The 19,382-nt window shown below is 37.6% G+C and overlaps 1 protein-coding gene across 2 annotated transcripts in view; it reads left to right on the forward strand.

Annotated features, from left to right (window-relative positions):
* Nucleotides 1–19,382, forward strand: part of MBOAT2 (membrane bound glycerophospholipid O-acyltransferase 2) — a 92,093-nt gene that overhangs the window by 51,756 nt on the left and 20,955 nt on the right. For both annotated transcript variants that reach the window (XM_074538125.1, XM_074538123.1), the window contains 4 exons: nucleotides 5,863–5,958; nucleotides 10,282–10,337; nucleotides 17,397–17,451; nucleotides 18,245–18,428. In XM_074538125.1, coding sequence (XP_074394226.1) covers nucleotides 10,286–10,337; nucleotides 17,397–17,451; nucleotides 18,245–18,428 — 291 coding nt within the window. In that variant the 5' untranslated portion in view covers nucleotides 5,863–5,958; nucleotides 10,282–10,285. The remainder of the gene's footprint in view (nucleotides 1–5,862; nucleotides 5,959–10,281; nucleotides 10,338–17,396; nucleotides 17,452–18,244; nucleotides 18,429–19,382) is intronic.

A 19,382-nucleotide genomic window follows, 5' to 3' on the forward strand; every position in this document is an offset into this window, starting at 1 on the left:
CTTTAAAATGGCTGTCAGACCCAAAAATCTTCATCTGAGGGCTGGAAATGGGTGGAATGTGATAGTCAAGTTGCTTATTATCAAAGCACGATGGTATGAATGCTTCATTCTCTGGAAATGGGCTCATAGACAGCCTGGTTTTGTCTTTTTGTTTGCTGTTTATTTAAATGCATTTTGGATCTCCACTTGAAGTAATCAGGAGGGACAGATTAGTGTGTGAATCAGAAGCTTCTGAGTGGGCAGGAGGATTATTATTGCTTGTATTTTAGAGGCACACACACTCTGAGGCTGTTATTGTTTACATCATAAACCTGCCCTGTTTCCTAAGAAGTAGCAATTATATATGTCAATAACACGTACATAAGAAAATTATAAATAGGCAACTTTTTTTGGTGTAAAAAAAGCAGATTGAGCAGAGTAGCTTACCTTGAGGCTCTCAGATAGTCAAAACTAAGCTAATTCTATTCAGTATTTCTGTTGGCTTGTGCTGGATGATTGCAGAATTAGATGTTTAGCTTTGACACTTTGGACTTTTTTTTGATGTACATTTTTCCTTTTGAAGTTTTATAAGCAAATATTGTATGTTCTAACTGCACAGAATTGAGTTTCTCTGTGTGAACAGTGCAAACGGATTATGATCATCAGAATTAAAAAATAATATAGCTGGATTTTAATAAGAATTAAGTTCTGACCCTAGAGGCAAGAATTTAATTTTTTAGGGGTTTTTTCCTATATTTGGCATAATCTGTGGAAAAACAAACAAGCAAACCCATTCAGCAGCTTTCAACACTGGACTTGGGAAAACTCAGAGGCTATTCTGTCACCTTTTCTAATAATCAGTGCAGTATAATGTTATGTGGTGTCTAGGTCTGCCTTTTGAAATGGAATAATTACACATTTAAAGGAAAAAGAAGTACTTTTTCTTAACTTAGTGGAATAAGTAGGTCTTGACTGGACATGAAGCCTTTATTTGAAGGCTAAATCTGTAGTATGTGCCAACTAGCTGGTAAAAAAGCACCCTGTGTTGATTGGTTTATTTAACTTTCTTCCAGCAAAATAGCATATTGTGCTGTTGTCCTTCTACTGCATGAGAAGAGCCTAAAATAACAGAAGCTGTTATGACATCTCTGAAAGCCTGCCTTTGTCAAGGTCACAGTTCTATTTTTGCTGCATTTTGTGCACACAGAGATAGGTACAGTAGGAATGTACATTTTATAACTAAGATGCTGAGTGTAAAATGAAAATGCGACTCCCACACTTTGTTATACAAAAACATAACATATATTGGCTGATTGTTAGCCTGGGTCTGTGTGCTGCTCAGCTTACTCATCAGCAGAGACAAAGCTCTAGAATTAACCTGTGGATGTTCTTTCTTGACTCGCAACCCAGAATTTCTGAGGAACACAGGTGAAAGATGGGGGTTCTGCCTTTAAACCACCTATGTAATCTTTATATTCTTAAATATGTGGAAGCTTTCTATAAGTGGGCTCTGCTGGCTCATTCAGTTCTACCAAATTTCTTTAGATGTTGAGATTAACAGCTCTTTCTCAAGTGTATTTGGAGCAACAGAGTGTGGCTAAGATGAGGGTGTGCTTTGGAGCCAGAAGTTGATAGAGGTGTACTATGCTGAGTGTTATTAAACATGTGGATAATGTGTTTGAATCTGGGTCTGTGCTGATGGTTTTAGTGTGGGAGAACACTGGGAAGCAACTTCTGTGCTTGTTCTGCTCATCTGCATTCCTGTGTTTGAGCTCCTGCTGTGGGAGGACACAGTTCTGGATCCTGGGCTAGACGGAGACTTTGTCTGAGCCTTTATGTCTTCCTGTTACACAGGATGTGCTGGCCAGGATGGCTGCTGTATGTCCTGCTTTTGACTGGGACAATGCTATTTTCTTCCTAGTAGCTGGTGCATTGCTGTGTTTGGGATTTGGTATGAGAATGGTGCTGATAACACACTGACTTTTGGTTGTGGCTAGGTAATGCTTGCTAGAAGTCAGATCCATGTCAGTTTCTCATGCTCTGCCAGTGAGGAAGTGCACAAGAAGCTGTGAGGAAGCATGGCCAGGACAGCTGATCTGAGCTGGCCAAAGGGATATTCCATGCCATAGAGTGACATGGTCACTGTATAAACTGAGGGGAATTACCTGGAAGGGAACTGATCTGCTCCTCAGTAAGCAGGTGATGAGCAATTGTAGTGTGCATCTCTTTTCTCTTGGGTTCTAATATTTGTTCTTCCTCTCGTTGTAATTTCAATTATTATCAGTATTAGTATATTTATTATCATGATATTTAGTTGCACTTAATAAATTGTCTTATCTCAACCCATGAGGTTCACCTTTTCTTTCTACTCCTCTCTTTCCCCGTGGGTGGTGGGTTTATGGTGGGAGCAGTGAGGGAGTGGCTGCCAGCTGGAGTTAAACCATGATGCTGTGTCATGTGGAATGGAATTTTAAGGTGGCACTGGATAAAAATGCTTTGTCTGTAGGAAAAAAAATCAACTGTTCAAACAAAATCCAACCACTTTACATTGAAGTGAGCAATGATGTTGTGGCGTTGGCTGTGCTAAACTTATGAGGACAATAAACAAGAGGGGTACAGGGAGGAGATTGAAGTGTTCTGCATTAGCAGAAATGATGTTTTAGGAGTCATGAAAATATGTATCAAATTCCATCAGGATGTTTGGAGACTGGAAGAAAGTTCATGTAATGGGAAGGAACCAAACCCTGTATATCTGTATATATGTGTGTACATATAGGTAGAATGATGTATTTTGGTTTTATATGTATACATGCAGGTAAAAATTCCTGATATGTATGTTGCTTAATGTTAGTTGTCAAAACATGAGTAGACAAAAAATACTGAATAGGACAATGTATTTTATTTGCTAATAAGAGATTAATTTGCCTTTTTAAAAAAATAGAAATAAGTAGATGTTCTCATTATGAACACCTTCTGTAAAGAAGTATGTGGAGGGGCTGCTTACTTAGAATTTTCTATATATTGTAATATTTATGTGTATAGTTAAGGTACTTCATTTATAATATGCTAGAATATACTTCTAAAAACATTGAGCAGTTTACTTGATATATTTCTTTTTAAAGGAAAGATAAAATTTTATGAGTAAAACGTATTGCATACTGTTTTTAGTGTTCTGAGATGTTAAAAATTGTAAGGAATTGAAATATTATATTAAATACCTGTACAAGAAAAGCCTTTCTATATAATAGGCTATCCAGTATTGTTGGCTTAATTTCTTTCTTTTTTTTAAACTTCTAATTAGGAGTTAAGCATATCACTGTGTTCTGGTTTATGGTACATGCTACAGTGTCTCCCAGATGTGTCTGAATTTGGTGCATCTGTGATAGATAAATTAAGGTTGTGTTGACAAAGATCCTGGGAATTAGATGTATTTTAAAAGAATGTTTTTGGGTCTTTCTGTTTCACAATACAGGTATTATGTTCATTGCAGGTCAGTTTGTGTGAAAGTTTCTTGTAATAATAACCATGTTGTGACTTGCTTGTAGCTGTTCATCTTCAGTGTGAAATACTTTCATCTTTCTGCTCACATGAACATTATACAGTGAGAAGCAAGTATAGAGTAACATTGACTTGTAAGACCAATTGCTTTTCTGCTGGTGGAGAAAGTTGGGTAAATTGCATTTGTGTGAAGCTCGTAATTAGCTTTATAGTTGGGTAAAACTTGATGTGGTTGAGCTCTGCGAAACTTCACTCAATTTTCTGATTTAAGGGTTGTTGAATGAATTATTGAAGAGAGTAACAAACATGTAGTAAGAGTATTCTAGAAAGTTCTCAAAACATTTTCAGATCTTATCTGATTTTTTTAAGCTAAAAATGGATTTACTTGAGAGTTAGGATGATCAGCAAGTTGCACTACAAACCTGCAGAAGAAATAACAGGAATGATGCAAGCTGTCATAAATCTTTTAAGTTCCTTAGGGGAGAACATATTGCTGCACTTTGCCTGGTGAAATGACATTTCTCATGAACAAGGGATGTGGTGTGGCATGACTAATGTGCAGAGATGCAGGTGGAAGTTGAAAAGCATCATATGGGTTGCAAGCTCCTGTGTTTTACTCATCAATTAAAAATTTTCAGTATTCCAGTCTGTGTGTAACTTGGAACTGTGGCTGACATAACTGGAAAATAGTTAAGATTCATAGTTGTGTTTGGTGAGTGCAACAGCAGCAAATTTCACTGCTCTGTCAGAAGACAGCTTTTGTTTTAGACTGAAATTTGGAATCAAATCAAGAAGTTTAAGGTGTTTCATTTTTCTTTCTTCCATTTCTGTACATTAACTTCAGTGTGGGTATTAACTGAATGTTGTGAGAAACCCCTACCATGTTGGTCATGATGACTATTGTTTATTTCGTGTAATTGTGGATTACTTTGAATTTCATTTTAAAGGGCATCTAGTCCACCCTGCAAGGAATATCTTCAACTAGATCAGGCTGTTCAGAGCCCTATTCAACCTGACCTTGAATGTTCCCAGGGATGAGGCATCTGTCACCTCTCTGGGCAACCTGTGCCAGTGTATTCTTACTATAAGCACTTTTGTACCAGTTAGTCTCCCAGTATAATACTGTTTCTGGATTGTGAATATTAATGAAAACATAAAATAAACTACTGCTAAAACAGACCCTCTAATTTTTTTTTCACCAAAATACATGTAATTTAATGGTATATAAGGTAATCTGTAATTTCAAAGTTGGATGCTTTAAAATATTCAACGGTTTATATATAGCTTGTTTTTCAGTTAAAGGTTAAACTGTAAGTGTCAGATTGAAGAATAGTTTCTAAGACCTTAGATTTTCTTAATAAATTCTTGCAAAATATTTATTTGGAAAAGAAAGTCATGTTCCAAAGTAGTCCTGCAGTGTCCCTCACTAGTTCACCTAAATCCAGTCCTGGTTGTGATTTTCAGTTTGTTGAATGAATATTTTCATTCTAACTGGATTTTAGACGCATTGTGCAGTCTGCTGCAGGATTGCACATCAGTCTTGTGCATGAAGTAAAGACTGTGGAGTTCATACATTAAAGTCCTAAAGGATTAGTTAAGTTCCTGCTGGCATTCACTGTCCCTTTGGACTTCAAAGAACATCTGGCAGATTTTGTGAGGTGTATTGGCAGATCAGTTCTCACTAGTGTGTTGAGAAAACGGTGTGTAAAACTAATTTAGTCATACATAGAACACTTTCACAGCTCATCTATTTATAACATTGTAACACTTTTACAGTTCCTATATGTGTTTTTTCTTACTTTTGCTCAGGATCAGCTTAATAGAAGACAAAAGGTGTCCTGTTCCTTTTCCACTCAACTGTGTTTTAATATGTGTATTTGAAAATTACTTGACTTTTCCAGGTCCTTGGAAAACAGCAGCAATATGATTTGTGGTAATGAATTTTGAATGTATAGCAGTATACATGAAATGGAAATTATCTGATGTATCATTTTCCAAACTTCTATGCTCATAGAGACAAAAATTAGCTCCAAAGTACAAAACAAAAAAACCAACCTTAACAGATTAATTTTCTCTTTATAGGACTTGCAGTTTTTACAGTGGTGCTTACAATTCTAAATTCTAGGCTTTATTGGTGTAAATATTTTGGCTACTGACAATGGAATTTCTATGGTTGAACTGCACACTTTCAAATAAAAAAGTATGTGCTTGTGTAGAATAAACATTGCAAAAAAACCTCAGGCAGAATAAAGTATGATTACAGATTCCTATTATGTAATATTTTGTAGAAATAATTGGAGATTAAATTCTATTGAAATGGTACTTTATTCAGTGGAGAAATGTTTATGATTTTTAATTGAAATTTTTTCCCCATTTTCTTTCCAGGTATTGCTTTGTTTTCGCTTTAGGATACCTCACTGTGTGCCAAATTACTAGGGTCTATATCTTTGATTATGGACAGTATTCTGCTGATTTTTCTGGGTAAGGAGAAAAATAATCTTCCTATCTTTTCCTCCTAAGTGATACTGTATCTGTTGTTGTTGGGGATTTTTTACTTGTTGCTCTCCCCTCTTCCCTCCCTCCCCCAATTAATTGTGTCAGCCTTTAAAACTTTGGGAGAAGGCTGAGCATGTATGTGCATATTGGCACACATGCAAATATGTAAGTAACTATGCTTTAATCATACAAATTGAGAATTTTGTGAACAATTGTTCTTCTTAGAACCACCAATGTGTTATCTATTGCCTCTTGTTCCTGGCTGAATGGCATAAAGGATTTGGTGGCTATGGGAATTTTTTATCTTTGATTTTTCCATTAAAGTGTCTGCTACCATCCTTGACAGCATGATGAGCCTTGAATTGTGTCTGGTGTACTTACTTGCCTGGCACAGTCTGATACCACTTTTTGAGGAAAATCAGAACATTTTATGGAATTTAGCTTTTAGCTTCTTTCTTTTTTTCATTTTATGTTAGATGTTCCAGAAGGAGAAAGCTAAGGAGACAGGCACCTGGATGTTGAGGTAGTCACAGAGAAACAGAAGGTTTTGTCTGTTTGCCCTCATATTATATTGTGAACTTATACCTATATTTGACTTGAACTGTATAGGAGCAAAACAGAATTAAATGGGCAAAATAAAAATAAATTGTATTGGTAATTCTTCTTTCTGCTGTAGACACAAAGAAGTGAAGTACGACATTTCTTACAAACAAGTTTGCTGCTGTGATAGTGCTTTTGTTGATTTAAAGGAGAGTGTATATTCTGGAGGGGAAAAAGAAAGAGAGATGAGGAGTACTTGCTAGTCTGCTTAAAATAATGCATTAAATACTTTCCAGGGATACTGTGAATGGCAGTAGTCTTTGTAGTTTAGCATAACCTGTGATGGAATTGTACTTGTTAGCCTTGTTACTTTTCAGTCTTTATTCAGGTAACAGGCATGTAGTCCAGAAAATTAACTGGTAGGCTGAAGCCAAAAGCTCTTATGGTTGAGTTCATCTTTTCTGTCATCTTTATCTTCTTACCTTCTACAACATCTTTCTACATTTGTCTTACATCCAAGTGTCTGCCTTGAAGCCAGATACCCAATTCCAGTTGTAGGAGATGTGATTGATGTGGACAGTAGAGGCTGGAGGGCATTGCAGCTGACCCAGCACTAAGTGTCTACCTGAGTGTGAACTGGGTCACTTGTCAGATGTCCCTGACTCTGGACCACATCTCCACGGCTGTAATGAGAGCTTGCAGCACAGTCATATGCATAAAGACACTAGATTTACTGATGTTGAACATAATTTCACCATTACTAGAGAAACTGTAATCCACATGCTGTTCCTTCCAGCTCACTGTAGGCCAAAGTGTACACCCCTGGCAGTGATCAAAGTTCTGAGCTGACTGTGGAAACAGTGTAATTACACTTTGTTCTTCTCATTCTCAAAACGTTTAGTAGAGCTTGAGCACACCATTGCTCAGATGGGACTGTACTGCTTTTGGATGTGACTCTGATGGTTTGGTGGTGGCTCAAAGATTTCTGTTAGGTCTAAACACATCCAGAGATTCCCACATCCTATCCCTGGAGAAGTTAAAGGCCAGGTTGGATGGAGCAACCTGATCTAATTGAAGGTGTCTGCTCAGGGCAGGGATGATGGAGGTAGATGATTTTCAAGGTCCCTTCCAACCCAAAGCATTTCATTATTTATGAGCTCTGTGCTCTGGACAGAACTGTTCTGAAGCCTGGATCAAGCTCTCTGATTGTGTATGTGAGATGGCAGATTTCAACCACCCTTTCATGCACCAGTTTGGGAGCTTGATGTATGCATATCACATTAAATCTCTGGCATACACTACATGTGCTCCCTTGACACGAGACAGAGATTACTTCCAAAACAGGCAGAGAAAGAAAACTTTCTCTGGTTTTGGGAGAAGAGAATAAGCTCAAAAAACCCCCTAAAGTTATCTAACTAGCTACTGAGCTCCAGTATGAGCAAGTTCTTCTTTCTAAAGATGTTGGCATGGATTTGTGTAGTGGTTAGACCCAAAAGAACTTTAATGTGTGTTTACCTAGATATTTCTCCTAGCATGCAGTGCTTGTCTGAGGTGCCCAAGCTGAGAAAATCTGCTCAATATTTGAAGGAAGCTCTCAATGCACTGGCAGTGGAGAAAGCTGGGGACAGCTCATGCTGGAGATGCAATTGCTTGTGCAGAGCTGTGTGGTCCTGGCTGCAGTACTAACAGATCCCAGCTGCCTCCTTTGCCTTTCTGCCAGCACCTAAAAGGGATTGTTAAAATCCTGCTTCACAGCCTCACTGTGCCAGGAAGGACTCTTCCTCTTTTAGTCTCTAGATTTTTGCTCCTCAGCCAAATATTTGATGGTACTGGAATAGCCACTTCAGGAGAAAAAAAAAATAGAATACCAGGGTCTGCTGTGATAACAATGACAGATTTATCAGCTGGAATTAATGTAAGGGCTGACTGAGCTCCTCCTGGACTCCATCCTTCCACCAGGCAGGACCCATGCTGTCACATGTCTGCTTACAGAAGGAAAACCAATTATGTTTAGAGTCAGTTGGGGATTGCTGCCAGCACCAGGCAGGCCTACAGATTAAATGCTAGAAAAAGGTATGAGGGATTTATCAGACTATTTGTTCCTGTTTAGTCTTCTTCCTTTATGACCCTTGTGTGTCACTTTAGTCTTGGTATCAGGATTTTGGGACACTGGTAGATTTTTTTTTCTCCTGAGTGCTTGTTGAGGACTAGAAATAATTGTGTGCTTTGAAACTATGAAGTTGGAGGGGAGACGACCCACCTTGCGTTGGTCAGCATCGACTCCACTTTATTGATCAATCAGACACTTTTTATAACAGTGTTAATCAGGTTCATGCATATTGCAAAATCTGAGCTCACAATAGGCCAGAGATAACATACCAACTCCACCTTATGTTTCCAATACCAAGATTTGGGTTCTCAAAATTATTCTTGCTTTCCCAAAACAGCCAAAGATAGAACATCCACTTGTTATGAGAAAGCTGCCTGAGAACTCTGATGTGCAAGGCTCTCAAGGCCTTCATGTTTGTCACTTTTACCTGTAATTAAAAATAACCTGAGAACCTCTGCTGTTCACAGAAACAGGCTGTGAGAATCTGCTCCTCACAGCTGCCTTCTAGGCCATCCCTGAAAAAATCTCCAACATGAAACCATTTTAACCATTAACTAAAAAGAAAATCAATTTGATGGACTGAACCATGTGGCAAAATACTGCCTTGTTAATGAAGGAGAACTTGATGGCTTTTGGATTTGTGTTTCTGTGCCAACTTAATATGTTACAAAGATGCCAAGTACACTCAAGACATGACCAAAACTAAATGCCCATTGTACAACATTATTTTTTATTGTGAGAGGTTTTTTTTGTTTGCTCTTGGTTTTTTTTTTTTTTTGTTTGTTTGGTGATTGTTGTTGGTTTTGTTGTTTGGGTTTTTTTTTCTCCAGCTCAGATACTTCTAGGTAAATTCAACCCCTGATGGTTTTTTTTTGAGATCTGATTTAAAAATTAAATTTCTGAATTGTAGTAGTTTACTTTATGCATTCCCCATTGCTTCCCTACCCCAGGGAGGAGGTTTATAATTTTGAAATTCACATCGGGCAAAAACTCTTAGATGCTATGAAAATAGTATAATTTCTCAGTACAAAACTGACTTGGATAGCCATGGCAGAGTATTTCTTGGACAGTTTAAGATTCACTCAAGTGTACCAAATTCAGAACAAAGTGAACTCTGAGTCAGCATAATTATGTTTTGCCAGGTATGTTTACTTGGAGCAAATAATAATTCTCGATGGAAAAATCAAAGATGGGATCAGGTGTTAGTAGAAACCATGGAAGTGGTCTGCATAGCTAAAGAACTTATTTTAATATTCAACTTTGTTATAATTTTCTTGTCCTTTGATTACTGCTGCTGTATCTTGCAATGAATATAATTGCTCTGTCCTTTCTTTTTTACTCTTCTCCCTGTAAAAAAAAATAAACTATGTTAGTAAAAAATACATGTGAAACACTTCAACTGTATTTGTAGAACCTAATGCAACAATAAAAGACAGGTGTTATCAAATACTGCATTTAAGGCTTAAATTCTTCTCTTTGCATTGAAAACTGTGCAATGGCTTGAGTGAAAAAACAAAACCCTTTGTTCTTGCATTGAAGATGTTCCAACTTAGAGTAGTTAACCTAGAGTCCTAATATAAAATTCCCCTGGTATTTATAAGTGAAAGAAAATCCTGAATTTGTATCTAAATTGTTCTTTCTTCCCTTTTTTGTGACAGTCCAATGATGATAATTACACAGAAGATCACTAGTTTGGCATTTGAGATTCATGATGGTAAGATTTCTTTACTGTGTTTAATTTTCCATACAAAACAAATTTTACTGATGTTCATCATGAGTCAGTGAATTACTTTAGATCAGTTTTATGTTTCAAGGCAAAATAAATTTCTGTGTCTCAGTTGTTTCATTGATGCTTATTAATGAAAGTACTGGGAAATGTTGTTCCAACTCTACAGAAGATCTAAAAATGCTGGCACTGTGCAGAAGATATGACTTATCATACCAGTGACGCTTCTGGAGTCAAAGTGTAAAGATCAGTGATATTCTTTTGGGCTGGGGTATTGACTGTGAGAGTTAACTAAAGAACTTCCAGATTCAGAGACCTCTGTCACTGACAGATGGATAGAAAAAGGACATGTAATTGCAGTTGTTGAGTACCTTTTGTTTTAAAATGCTAATTCTTGAGCACTTCCCTAGTTTGTGCCATATATGCTGATTTTTATAAAATCTTTGTGTGTTTCATTTTGTTTAGTATCATAATTACACTCACAGCTAACAGATTGTGGTGAACAGGGAGATTATCGAATTATGTTTATGTTTGCTCTCCTGTCAGATGTATCCAAAATGATAAGTGGGCCCTGTGACAATGAATCCTAATGTTGGCTTTCATGTGTGGAATAGCTAGGTTTTCAGTTACCTCAAAATTTAAAGGAGTAATTTTCATTTTAAAGTTTGAAAATGTCATCTCCTAAATCTGTCCAATTAGCTTGAATCACTTGAAGCTACAGATGTCAGTTGAAGATTAGGGAGTGTAGTTCCAGACAACTGGATAAAGACACCTGCTGTTCTGATATTGCTTATTAATACTGTACATGAAGTTTAATGTGTATCTGTCTCATATGTATCCTCGCTTTAGTGCTCTTGGTGTTTTAATGTCTTTTCCATTGTTAAGTGGCACTGTCTAGAGAAACTTGTGGGCAATAATTTTCAGGAATATGAAAAGCTGGGAAAAGACCTTTTAAAAATATTTTTGTATGAATGAAAATAATAATGCTAGGCTTATCTAGTTGGTCAAAGACATTGATGTTTAACTTCCAGAGAAAATATATTCGGAAGTAGTAATTTTGCAATCTATAATCAACTTAAGTACAGAGTACACAGGTTAGTGGAAACAGGTTATTATAAGGAAGTAATAGTTCTGGTATCAGGCATGAATGCTTCCTCTTACTATTATTTTGCTAGGGGAAAGAGCTATTCTGAATTTGCTGACCTCATGCACAAATAGTGGAGTGGTGGTATGGAACAAGCACGTGAGTGTTCCTGGCAATCTTGAGACAAATGTTTCATTTAGTCAGCTCTATTCTTAACTTTCATCATGAACTAGACTAGATTTTTTCCTACTTAAATTAATTCAGATAATTTGTATTTTCTTCTGCATTTCTTTATACACTGAGTTTTTAGTGTAAGTCTTGACATTTGGTTCCTCATTGACTTCTAAATTCTTTGTCAGCCCTTGAATAGTAACTAACAGTACATTGGAAAAATTTCTCTGGTTGTGTCAGCAGTTTAGCAGATTTCTTGAGTTGGATGGTCACAGTTGCAGTTGTGAACACGACTTTCAAAAGTTGATGTGGCCAGTGTGAGCTCAGAAGCAGCTGATAGTCTGGTGTCATGAGATAAGCAAAGATGTGCAGAGGAGACTGAAATTGCATTAAAGCAAAATTTTTTAATCTTAGACAACCTAAAAGGGATCCTTCATGAAAAATTAATGAAAACAAGCCCTGCTGTCAGTGGGCTTTTGTTCACTCTACAAAGGTACATGCTTCCACTGGAAATTACTTAGAGATACAGGGACAGGAGAGGAGGTAGTGTTGCAAAAAGTTGTAAGTGATTCATGGCATCTCTGAGCCTCTAGTCAGATCAGCTTGGCTATGTTAAACAACAATTTATTTTCTTCCCTCATTTTTTATCAGTACATCCAAGGAGTGTAATGAAAATAAACAGCTGGAAAAAAAATGTTGCTGTGTTGGAAGTTTCTGTTAAACTTCAAGATTCCAGTGGTAGCTAGGTTGGTTTTTGGTAAAGGCCAGTCTTCTGAACTTGATCTTTCCATGGCAGCCAGTTTGTTGTCTTCAGCTGGTTTCATTTGAAAGTCCTGGAGTGAACTGAGTGTAGCCACAAAGGCCACTCACTCTTGCTGCATATTCAAGTGTCTGTCTAAATGGATATGCTTGATTCCAAGCTGAAAACTAGTATGGAATCCCATATACAAATAGCAGCTACCCCTGTAACTGTTAGGCCCTTGTGCTCTTACCATGAGGGATTTTTTAAGCAGGGAAATTAAATGCAAGTTGCATACAATTTGGGCTTGATGATCCTTGGGGGTCCCTTCCAATTCAGCTTATTCTGTGGTACTGTACTTTAAGCTTGCTGTATAATACAAACATTCCAGAAGTTTGCATGGATCACAAACTTACTCCTGAAGAGATTTGGAGTATGCCTTTCATGTATTCTGATCTACATTTTGAACTTCAGTCTTTAGTAGCTCTTACCTTGCAGTTCCTTGTTACTGAAATGAGCAATGCCAAAAATGAGTAGTCAGTGTGTTAAAATTTGCTTTGTATTTTTTGCTGATTATTCCTGGCATCTCACATGTGTATTCTAAAGGGAGAAATGTTTTTATATATTTAGAAACTGCTGATGTCCATATTAATTCTTTATGTGAAGATTTAGATTTATTTAAGCAACACTTCAGGCAAATAACAGAGTTAAGGGAGAAAAAGGAATTTTATTTTTATTAGAACAAAAAATTTGCAGCTGTTTAACAAAAAGCATTGCTTTCTAATGTTTCTGTTAATTATATCAGTGAAACTGCCATGGTGTGGATCTGTTTTGGGGATTTTATCTGGTAACTTGTTGCTTTCTTGGAAAAATAATAGTTAGGATTTCCTTTTAATGCTCTGTCTCCATCTACCTCTTTATTTTTATTTATTTTTTTAATGTGCTCTCTGTTATGATAGTGACAGCATGGTGATTATTGTTTCTGTATCAGTTACCAAATATTTTTTTATCATATATGTCCTTAGTGGTTAAAGGAATTATATTGTATTTTTCCCCTTCTAAGTTTTCAAGTATAGTTTTGTGCCTCTGTTTTGCTTGTATGGCTCTCTGGATATGAAGACTTGTACATTTTCTTGCTTTTTTTGTAGGTTTTTTCCAATTTTACTCAGTGGGCATTCTACCTATTTGCCTTTGTTGCTGCCAGTGTGGTAATAACAGCTAAAACTCTTATTGGCTGTGTTGGATCTTAAAATGTTTTAATAACAACAGCATTTGGGCTCAGTTGGTGATTCAATTCAGGACTACAAAAATTTACTGTAATTGCAATAGAACCTGTGGTAGGATCTATGGTTATTATTAATGTATAATCCTGTGTCTAGGCATTTTTAGTTACTGATTAGCCAGATTTCCATACAAATATAAAAGTGGGTAAGTGGATATTATCACCCCCACAAAGATGGGGTGATAATATTTGTAAACACTGGTGTAGTGAGAGCTCAGAAGCAGTCATAATATCCCATAATAAAGTCTGTGTGGCAGGATAGTGGTGTGTGCCTAAGAGTGTTGGGTTTGTTACCATTAGGATATAGGCTCTTGAGAAGGAATGTAAAGACAGAACTTCCTCATGATGTAGGCCACTTGGGAAAGTTTTTTTTACTGATGATTTACATAATTCTTTTACCAAGGAAGGAACATAGGAGTCTTTCTTCTTTACAGATGCGAAAATGGAGTTGCAGTTGCTGAGTTCACCTCTCTAACAGATGTTCAATAAAACCCATTTTCTCTAATCTCTGCTGTGTGACTTGTTAGTAAGAAGGAGCTGCAGTTGTTGTGGTAGTCTCTTCCTTTAGGACAGAAGAAAGCAATTCTTAAAATCCTCAAAGGAATGCTACAAAACCTCATGAGTTCCCTAGCAGCAGTGCGCTACTGAAGTGGGAGTTCTTCATCTCCAGTGTGTAGTAGGTAGGGAACAGCTATGGTTTATCAGGTCTCTGTTCCCTTGGGCCTGGGAAGTAGTGAATGTGTATTTATTAATTCATCTCATAGTGAATAAACAGCGATGTAAGAGCACCTCTTCCATATTTATTTTCTATGATTTAAAAGATCTTAATGGCAGCTTCCTGAAAGCTTTCAAGAGTATGACAGAGATCATCATGTTCTTGCATGCTGTGCTAAGATGATAAATGGGCCTTGAAGGCACTGAGAAGGCATTTAAAAAAAAGCCCCAACAAACAGGGAAAGCCACTAACCTGACTTCAAAGAATCTGCTGGCTGGAGGGAAGCCTTCATGAGATAGGGAAATGAAAAATTAATGGAGGCCTACTTGGATGTTTTAGACAGCAAGTGCATTGCTCACAAAGTTATTTGGGCCTTAAATGACTACATGTGTATATATGTAACAATTACATACATAACATAACATAACTAAATCCTGTTTTAAACCTGTTTCCTCCTACCTCTCCAAAACCACAGATCATATTCCATTAATCAATTAATATAGATTCTTCTATTTCAGGTCTGAGGGTCTTTCCTCCTTTTTTGTCACACATTTGTAATATGAAATATTTCATTTGACTAGTTACCTTTTATTTAATGACTAATCTGGCTTTATGCAAGTTCACTTGGACACACTGGGTGATCACTTCCTCTTTCTGACTTCAGGGTAAAATGCTTATATGGAATATAATGGCAAAGGAGGCTCCTGCTCCACTCAGTTTACATTGTGTGGGCTCTGAGAGACTGAAGGCTGTGAATGACACATTTCACTATGTGATGGGATCTACATCCATCTATAGGTGTCTTTGTGTTAAATTTATTTGTATTAAATTCAGAGATTGACTGCCTGAGAACTGTAATATTATGGCCTTAAAGGTTACAGAATCTTTCAAAATGCTTCTTCAGTTTTTATTCAGTGCCTTTATCATTGTAAAAGCTGTTGCTACAGAACCAAGGAGAATATGTGAAAATGTAATGATGAGGAAGAGAAGGTGATGCCTTGTGAAGGCTGACCTAGAGCAGAGACTAGACAGAGCTAAAGAATAAAGTAGGGATTTATTAGGAGGCCTCAACAGATCCACCTTGGGCAGCACAAGAGCCCAGCCAGGGCTACACTGCAGGTGAACCCAAAATGGTCACAAGAATGGATGACCAGGCACGGGGTCTCTCACTTTTGTAAGTTCTGGTCCATTAGCATATTGGAGCTAATTGTCCAATTACAGCTTCAGCCCATGAAGTCCCATCCTTCTTGTTTTTCTCTCTTCAGTCCATGTTGTTTATACTCTTGGGCCTGAGATCTGGATTGGCTGTCCTTGGTCCCCAGCTAGAGAAGGAATTGTTTTGTCTCCCTACTCTGTGAAGAGAGCTTACCATCCCCTAATATGAAGCCCAGACCCACACACTAAAGCAGCACAGAATCTGAAAAGTAGAAAAGCTAAAACCTGAGGCATCAAAGGTGCTGCGTGAAGTTAGGGGGTGATAATTTGTTTTTCAGTTTCTTGCCTTGGATGAGTATGAATGAGGATAACTTTTGACTGTGAAGGATCAGGACCAAGGAAGGCATTTTCCCAGGCTATGTTGAAAGAGAGGAGGTGGCAAGTTGGTAACTCCCTTTGTATTCTCAGCTTTGTTGAAGACTTTAAGTGTGGTTTTGAAGTCATAAGTGTGTGTAGATTGTGGCCACACTGGAGTCACACACTAAGACAACAGAATTTCCTTCTTTGTAGATAACAAGTGTTTCCATGAGTCATAGAATTAAATTAGCTTTTACTTCCCCTCAGCTCCTCAATCTTTTTTTTGTCATAAGGCTGACTGATTTTGATATCTTAAAAAAAATTGGCTCCAGTTGAAACTTATCCTGGATCAAGAATAAGGGCTCCCCTCTGTGGATTTACTGGCATCAAGGAGTGGGGTTGAAGGCAACCTTTCTATGACAGGAGGATGATCTTCTATAGAAACACCTATTTTCATAAAGCACACTAGGATTTCATATTTAGATTGCCCTGCTCTTTTGTCAAACTTGATTTGAAATTGGCTGCTGGGTTTCAGCACTGCTGTGGGGAAAGATAATTGAAGTGTGATCCCATAAATTTGATGTCCTTTAGGAAGCTATGTGGATAAAGGTTTTAGTACTTGCAATGGCAAAGAAAAAATGCAAGTATGAACAGCAGGAAATGGCTGCATGTGGGCATGTCTGAGCCACTAGAGAAGGCTGCAGGAGCAGCTGAAGTGGTCATTCTGGCAGACAGTGCTGGCTGGTATTAGCCAGAGCTGTCTGAAGGAGGGAGCTCTTACTGTTTTTGTTCCCCTGAATTAGTGTATTTCATAATAAATGACAATGTTGAAAGTCTTATGTTTTACTTCTCTCTTTCATGAGAGATTTTGAAGACTATTTTTCAGGGATAGGTTGCCAGCATTTCAGAAATAGCCACATATGGCAAGAAGTAAACTCAGTCTTGTTGCTGAACTTAGACTTGGACTGCCCCCTTCTGCTAGCAGGGATTAGAGCTTCTTGTTAGTGCTCAGGAAGAAGGCTGTGGCACCCTTTACTGCCATGCCTGCTTCACTGGAGCTTGGTCGTGACCTTTATTTGCAGTACAAAGCTGTTCTTGAGGTCTCTTCTAAGTTTCCAGTTGCTGAAATCTCTCTTGGACGGTGTCCATTTCATGCATTGAAACTGCAGTGACTATGGCTATGACAATGGCTGTGTTTTGGGGCTTATCCTGTTTCCAGAATTGGAAATAAAGGGTTTAAAACCTGCAGACTTTGAAGTCTCAACTAATGTAGAAGAATAGTTTTTGTTAACACTTTTTTCAAGTTCTCAGTGCTTTCCTGAAATCCACATGATTTCACTGCTGGATAGAACTGAAGATATGAGAGTTTGTGATTTTTTCAGTAAGAATTGTTTGATCCAACTCCAGCAAAAATGTTATGTGACATAATAGCTCTGAAATTGCTTGAGCCATAAGAAATTACATTACAGCATGAAACTTGTTCTGCTGAGTAAAATATGGGAGGATTTAGTTTTTCTTTATTTTTTTCTTGTCCTCTTCCCTAGGAATGTTTCGAAAAAATGAAGACTTGACTCCATCCCAGAGGTGTTTAGCTGTAAGGTAGGCTTTCAGACATTGTCCTTTGGGGATGTTTTGTGTATTTTCTTAATGCTCTTTGCAGTTTCTATAGCTCAGGTTCAAGACAGAGTTTATAAGGTCATGTAAAACAGATCCATGTTTTTATATATTTTTAGTTTAATTTGTATATCTGTTCTTTTGAAAAATATCACTAGGAGGAGATTTTATAGTTATTTAGAAAGAACATTCTAAGTTCTATGCAGTCTATGCCAATGAATGCCATATCAGATAGAAGACTAGTAAACAGTGCACATATGAAGTAGCTGGTGAAGAAACATTGTTAAATTTTGTTTTTCAGTATTTAACTTGCCTTTTCTCAGTACTTTATTCGGGACACGTGAAAATAGTATGTTGCTTTGGACAAGAGAGTGTTGAGACATTTGTTTTAATTGAAATGATTGCCAGTTAGCCCAAACCTTTGTTTATTGATTCAATTGTTGAGGGAAAAATAGTTTATACAGTTGAACAAACATTTAGGAAAACAACCCTCCCTTTCCTTCCTCAGGCTCAGCTTCAGTCAAACACCTCTGCTGGGCAAGGAGAGACTCAGTAGAGTTCAGGAGGTCTGTCTCGAAATGCCCAGTATGGATTGGAAAGAAATGCTATGTGTAGAATGTTTCAAGCTGTGATTACAAAAGACAGACAAACTGCTCTCGTCCATGTGGTTTTTACTGCAGTTAGAGTGAGTGGTAGCATGGAGTGTGACTTTTCCTACTGTGGAAATCCTGAAGAACTACACAATCCATCTCACCAGTTGCTTGTCTTTGAATTACAGACGCATGCCAAGTCTACTGGAGTATTTAAGTTACAACTGTAATTTCATGGGTATCCTGGCAGGCCCGTTATGCTCTTACAAAGACTATATTACTTTCATTGAAGGCAGATCATACCAACTGCAACAGTCTGAAGCAAATGGGAAGGAAGATACAAAGTATGAACAAACGGATCCTTCCCCAAATGTAAGATGTGTGACTCTTGCAGTGCTGTTGCTTATGGAATCATTGCATGGGAAGCTTGGTTTGCACTCTTCATTTACAGGCATAACTGCTGAGCTGAGTCTGGAGTTCATTCATCAACGGAATAGTTCCCTGTTCAAAAAGTTATATGCTTATTTTTTAAAGGCAGATTTTCTCCATGGTTTCCAGTCTGGATCTCGTGGATAAAAGCAGAGTAATTTGGAGCTTCCTAGCAAGCTTATATGGTAAAAAGCCATCTTTAAATGAAAATTGTTCATGCATGTTCACTTCAAAGCATATACTGTGCATAAAAACCCAGTCATATGTAACAAATTGAAAAAGTCAGAAATAGTTTCATTTTTCATGCTTGTAGTCATGTAGAGAGGTATTAAAGAAGGGTTTTGATCTGAAGGTGTAGTAAAAGATGTACTACCCCTAACACTGTGAACCTAAGACACATAAGTCTTTTTTTCCTTTGGTCTGTTACTAGAGAAGAGACCAAATACATAGAGAAGATAATCCAGTTGATCATGCCTTACAGGAGAGATTGTATGACCTGGATTTAAATCAGAAGCTCACAAAACTTGTTACTTTTAAAATTTAGTCCAATTAGGTTAATGCCCAGAGTATTGAATATTATCTTTTCACTCTTTTCATATTGTCTTAAGTAGTAATATATCAGGCGTTTAAATTTACATATGCCTAAGATAATTCTAACCTCCCGTAAGAAGCAGAATTATGGGGTCACATGGGTGGCTTTTGCTAATTCCAGCACCAGTTGCCCATCTTCTGCTTGTCTTGTGAGACCGGCTGTTGCTGAGGCAGGTGGAGGTGTTTTCCCACATGGAGCTGCTTGTCTTGTCCTACCATCTAGAGGTCATGGCCCCACAGCTGGGCCAACAGGGAGTGCTTCCCAATCACTTGGGGCATCTCCAACCACTTCCATCCTCGGAAAGG

Source organism: Zonotrichia albicollis, chromosome 3 (assembly GCF_047830755.1).
Source record: "Zonotrichia albicollis isolate bZonAlb1 chromosome 3, bZonAlb1.hap1, whole genome shotgun sequence".
NCBI classification, from domain to species: Eukaryota; Metazoa; Chordata; class Aves; order Passeriformes; family Passerellidae; genus Zonotrichia; species Zonotrichia albicollis.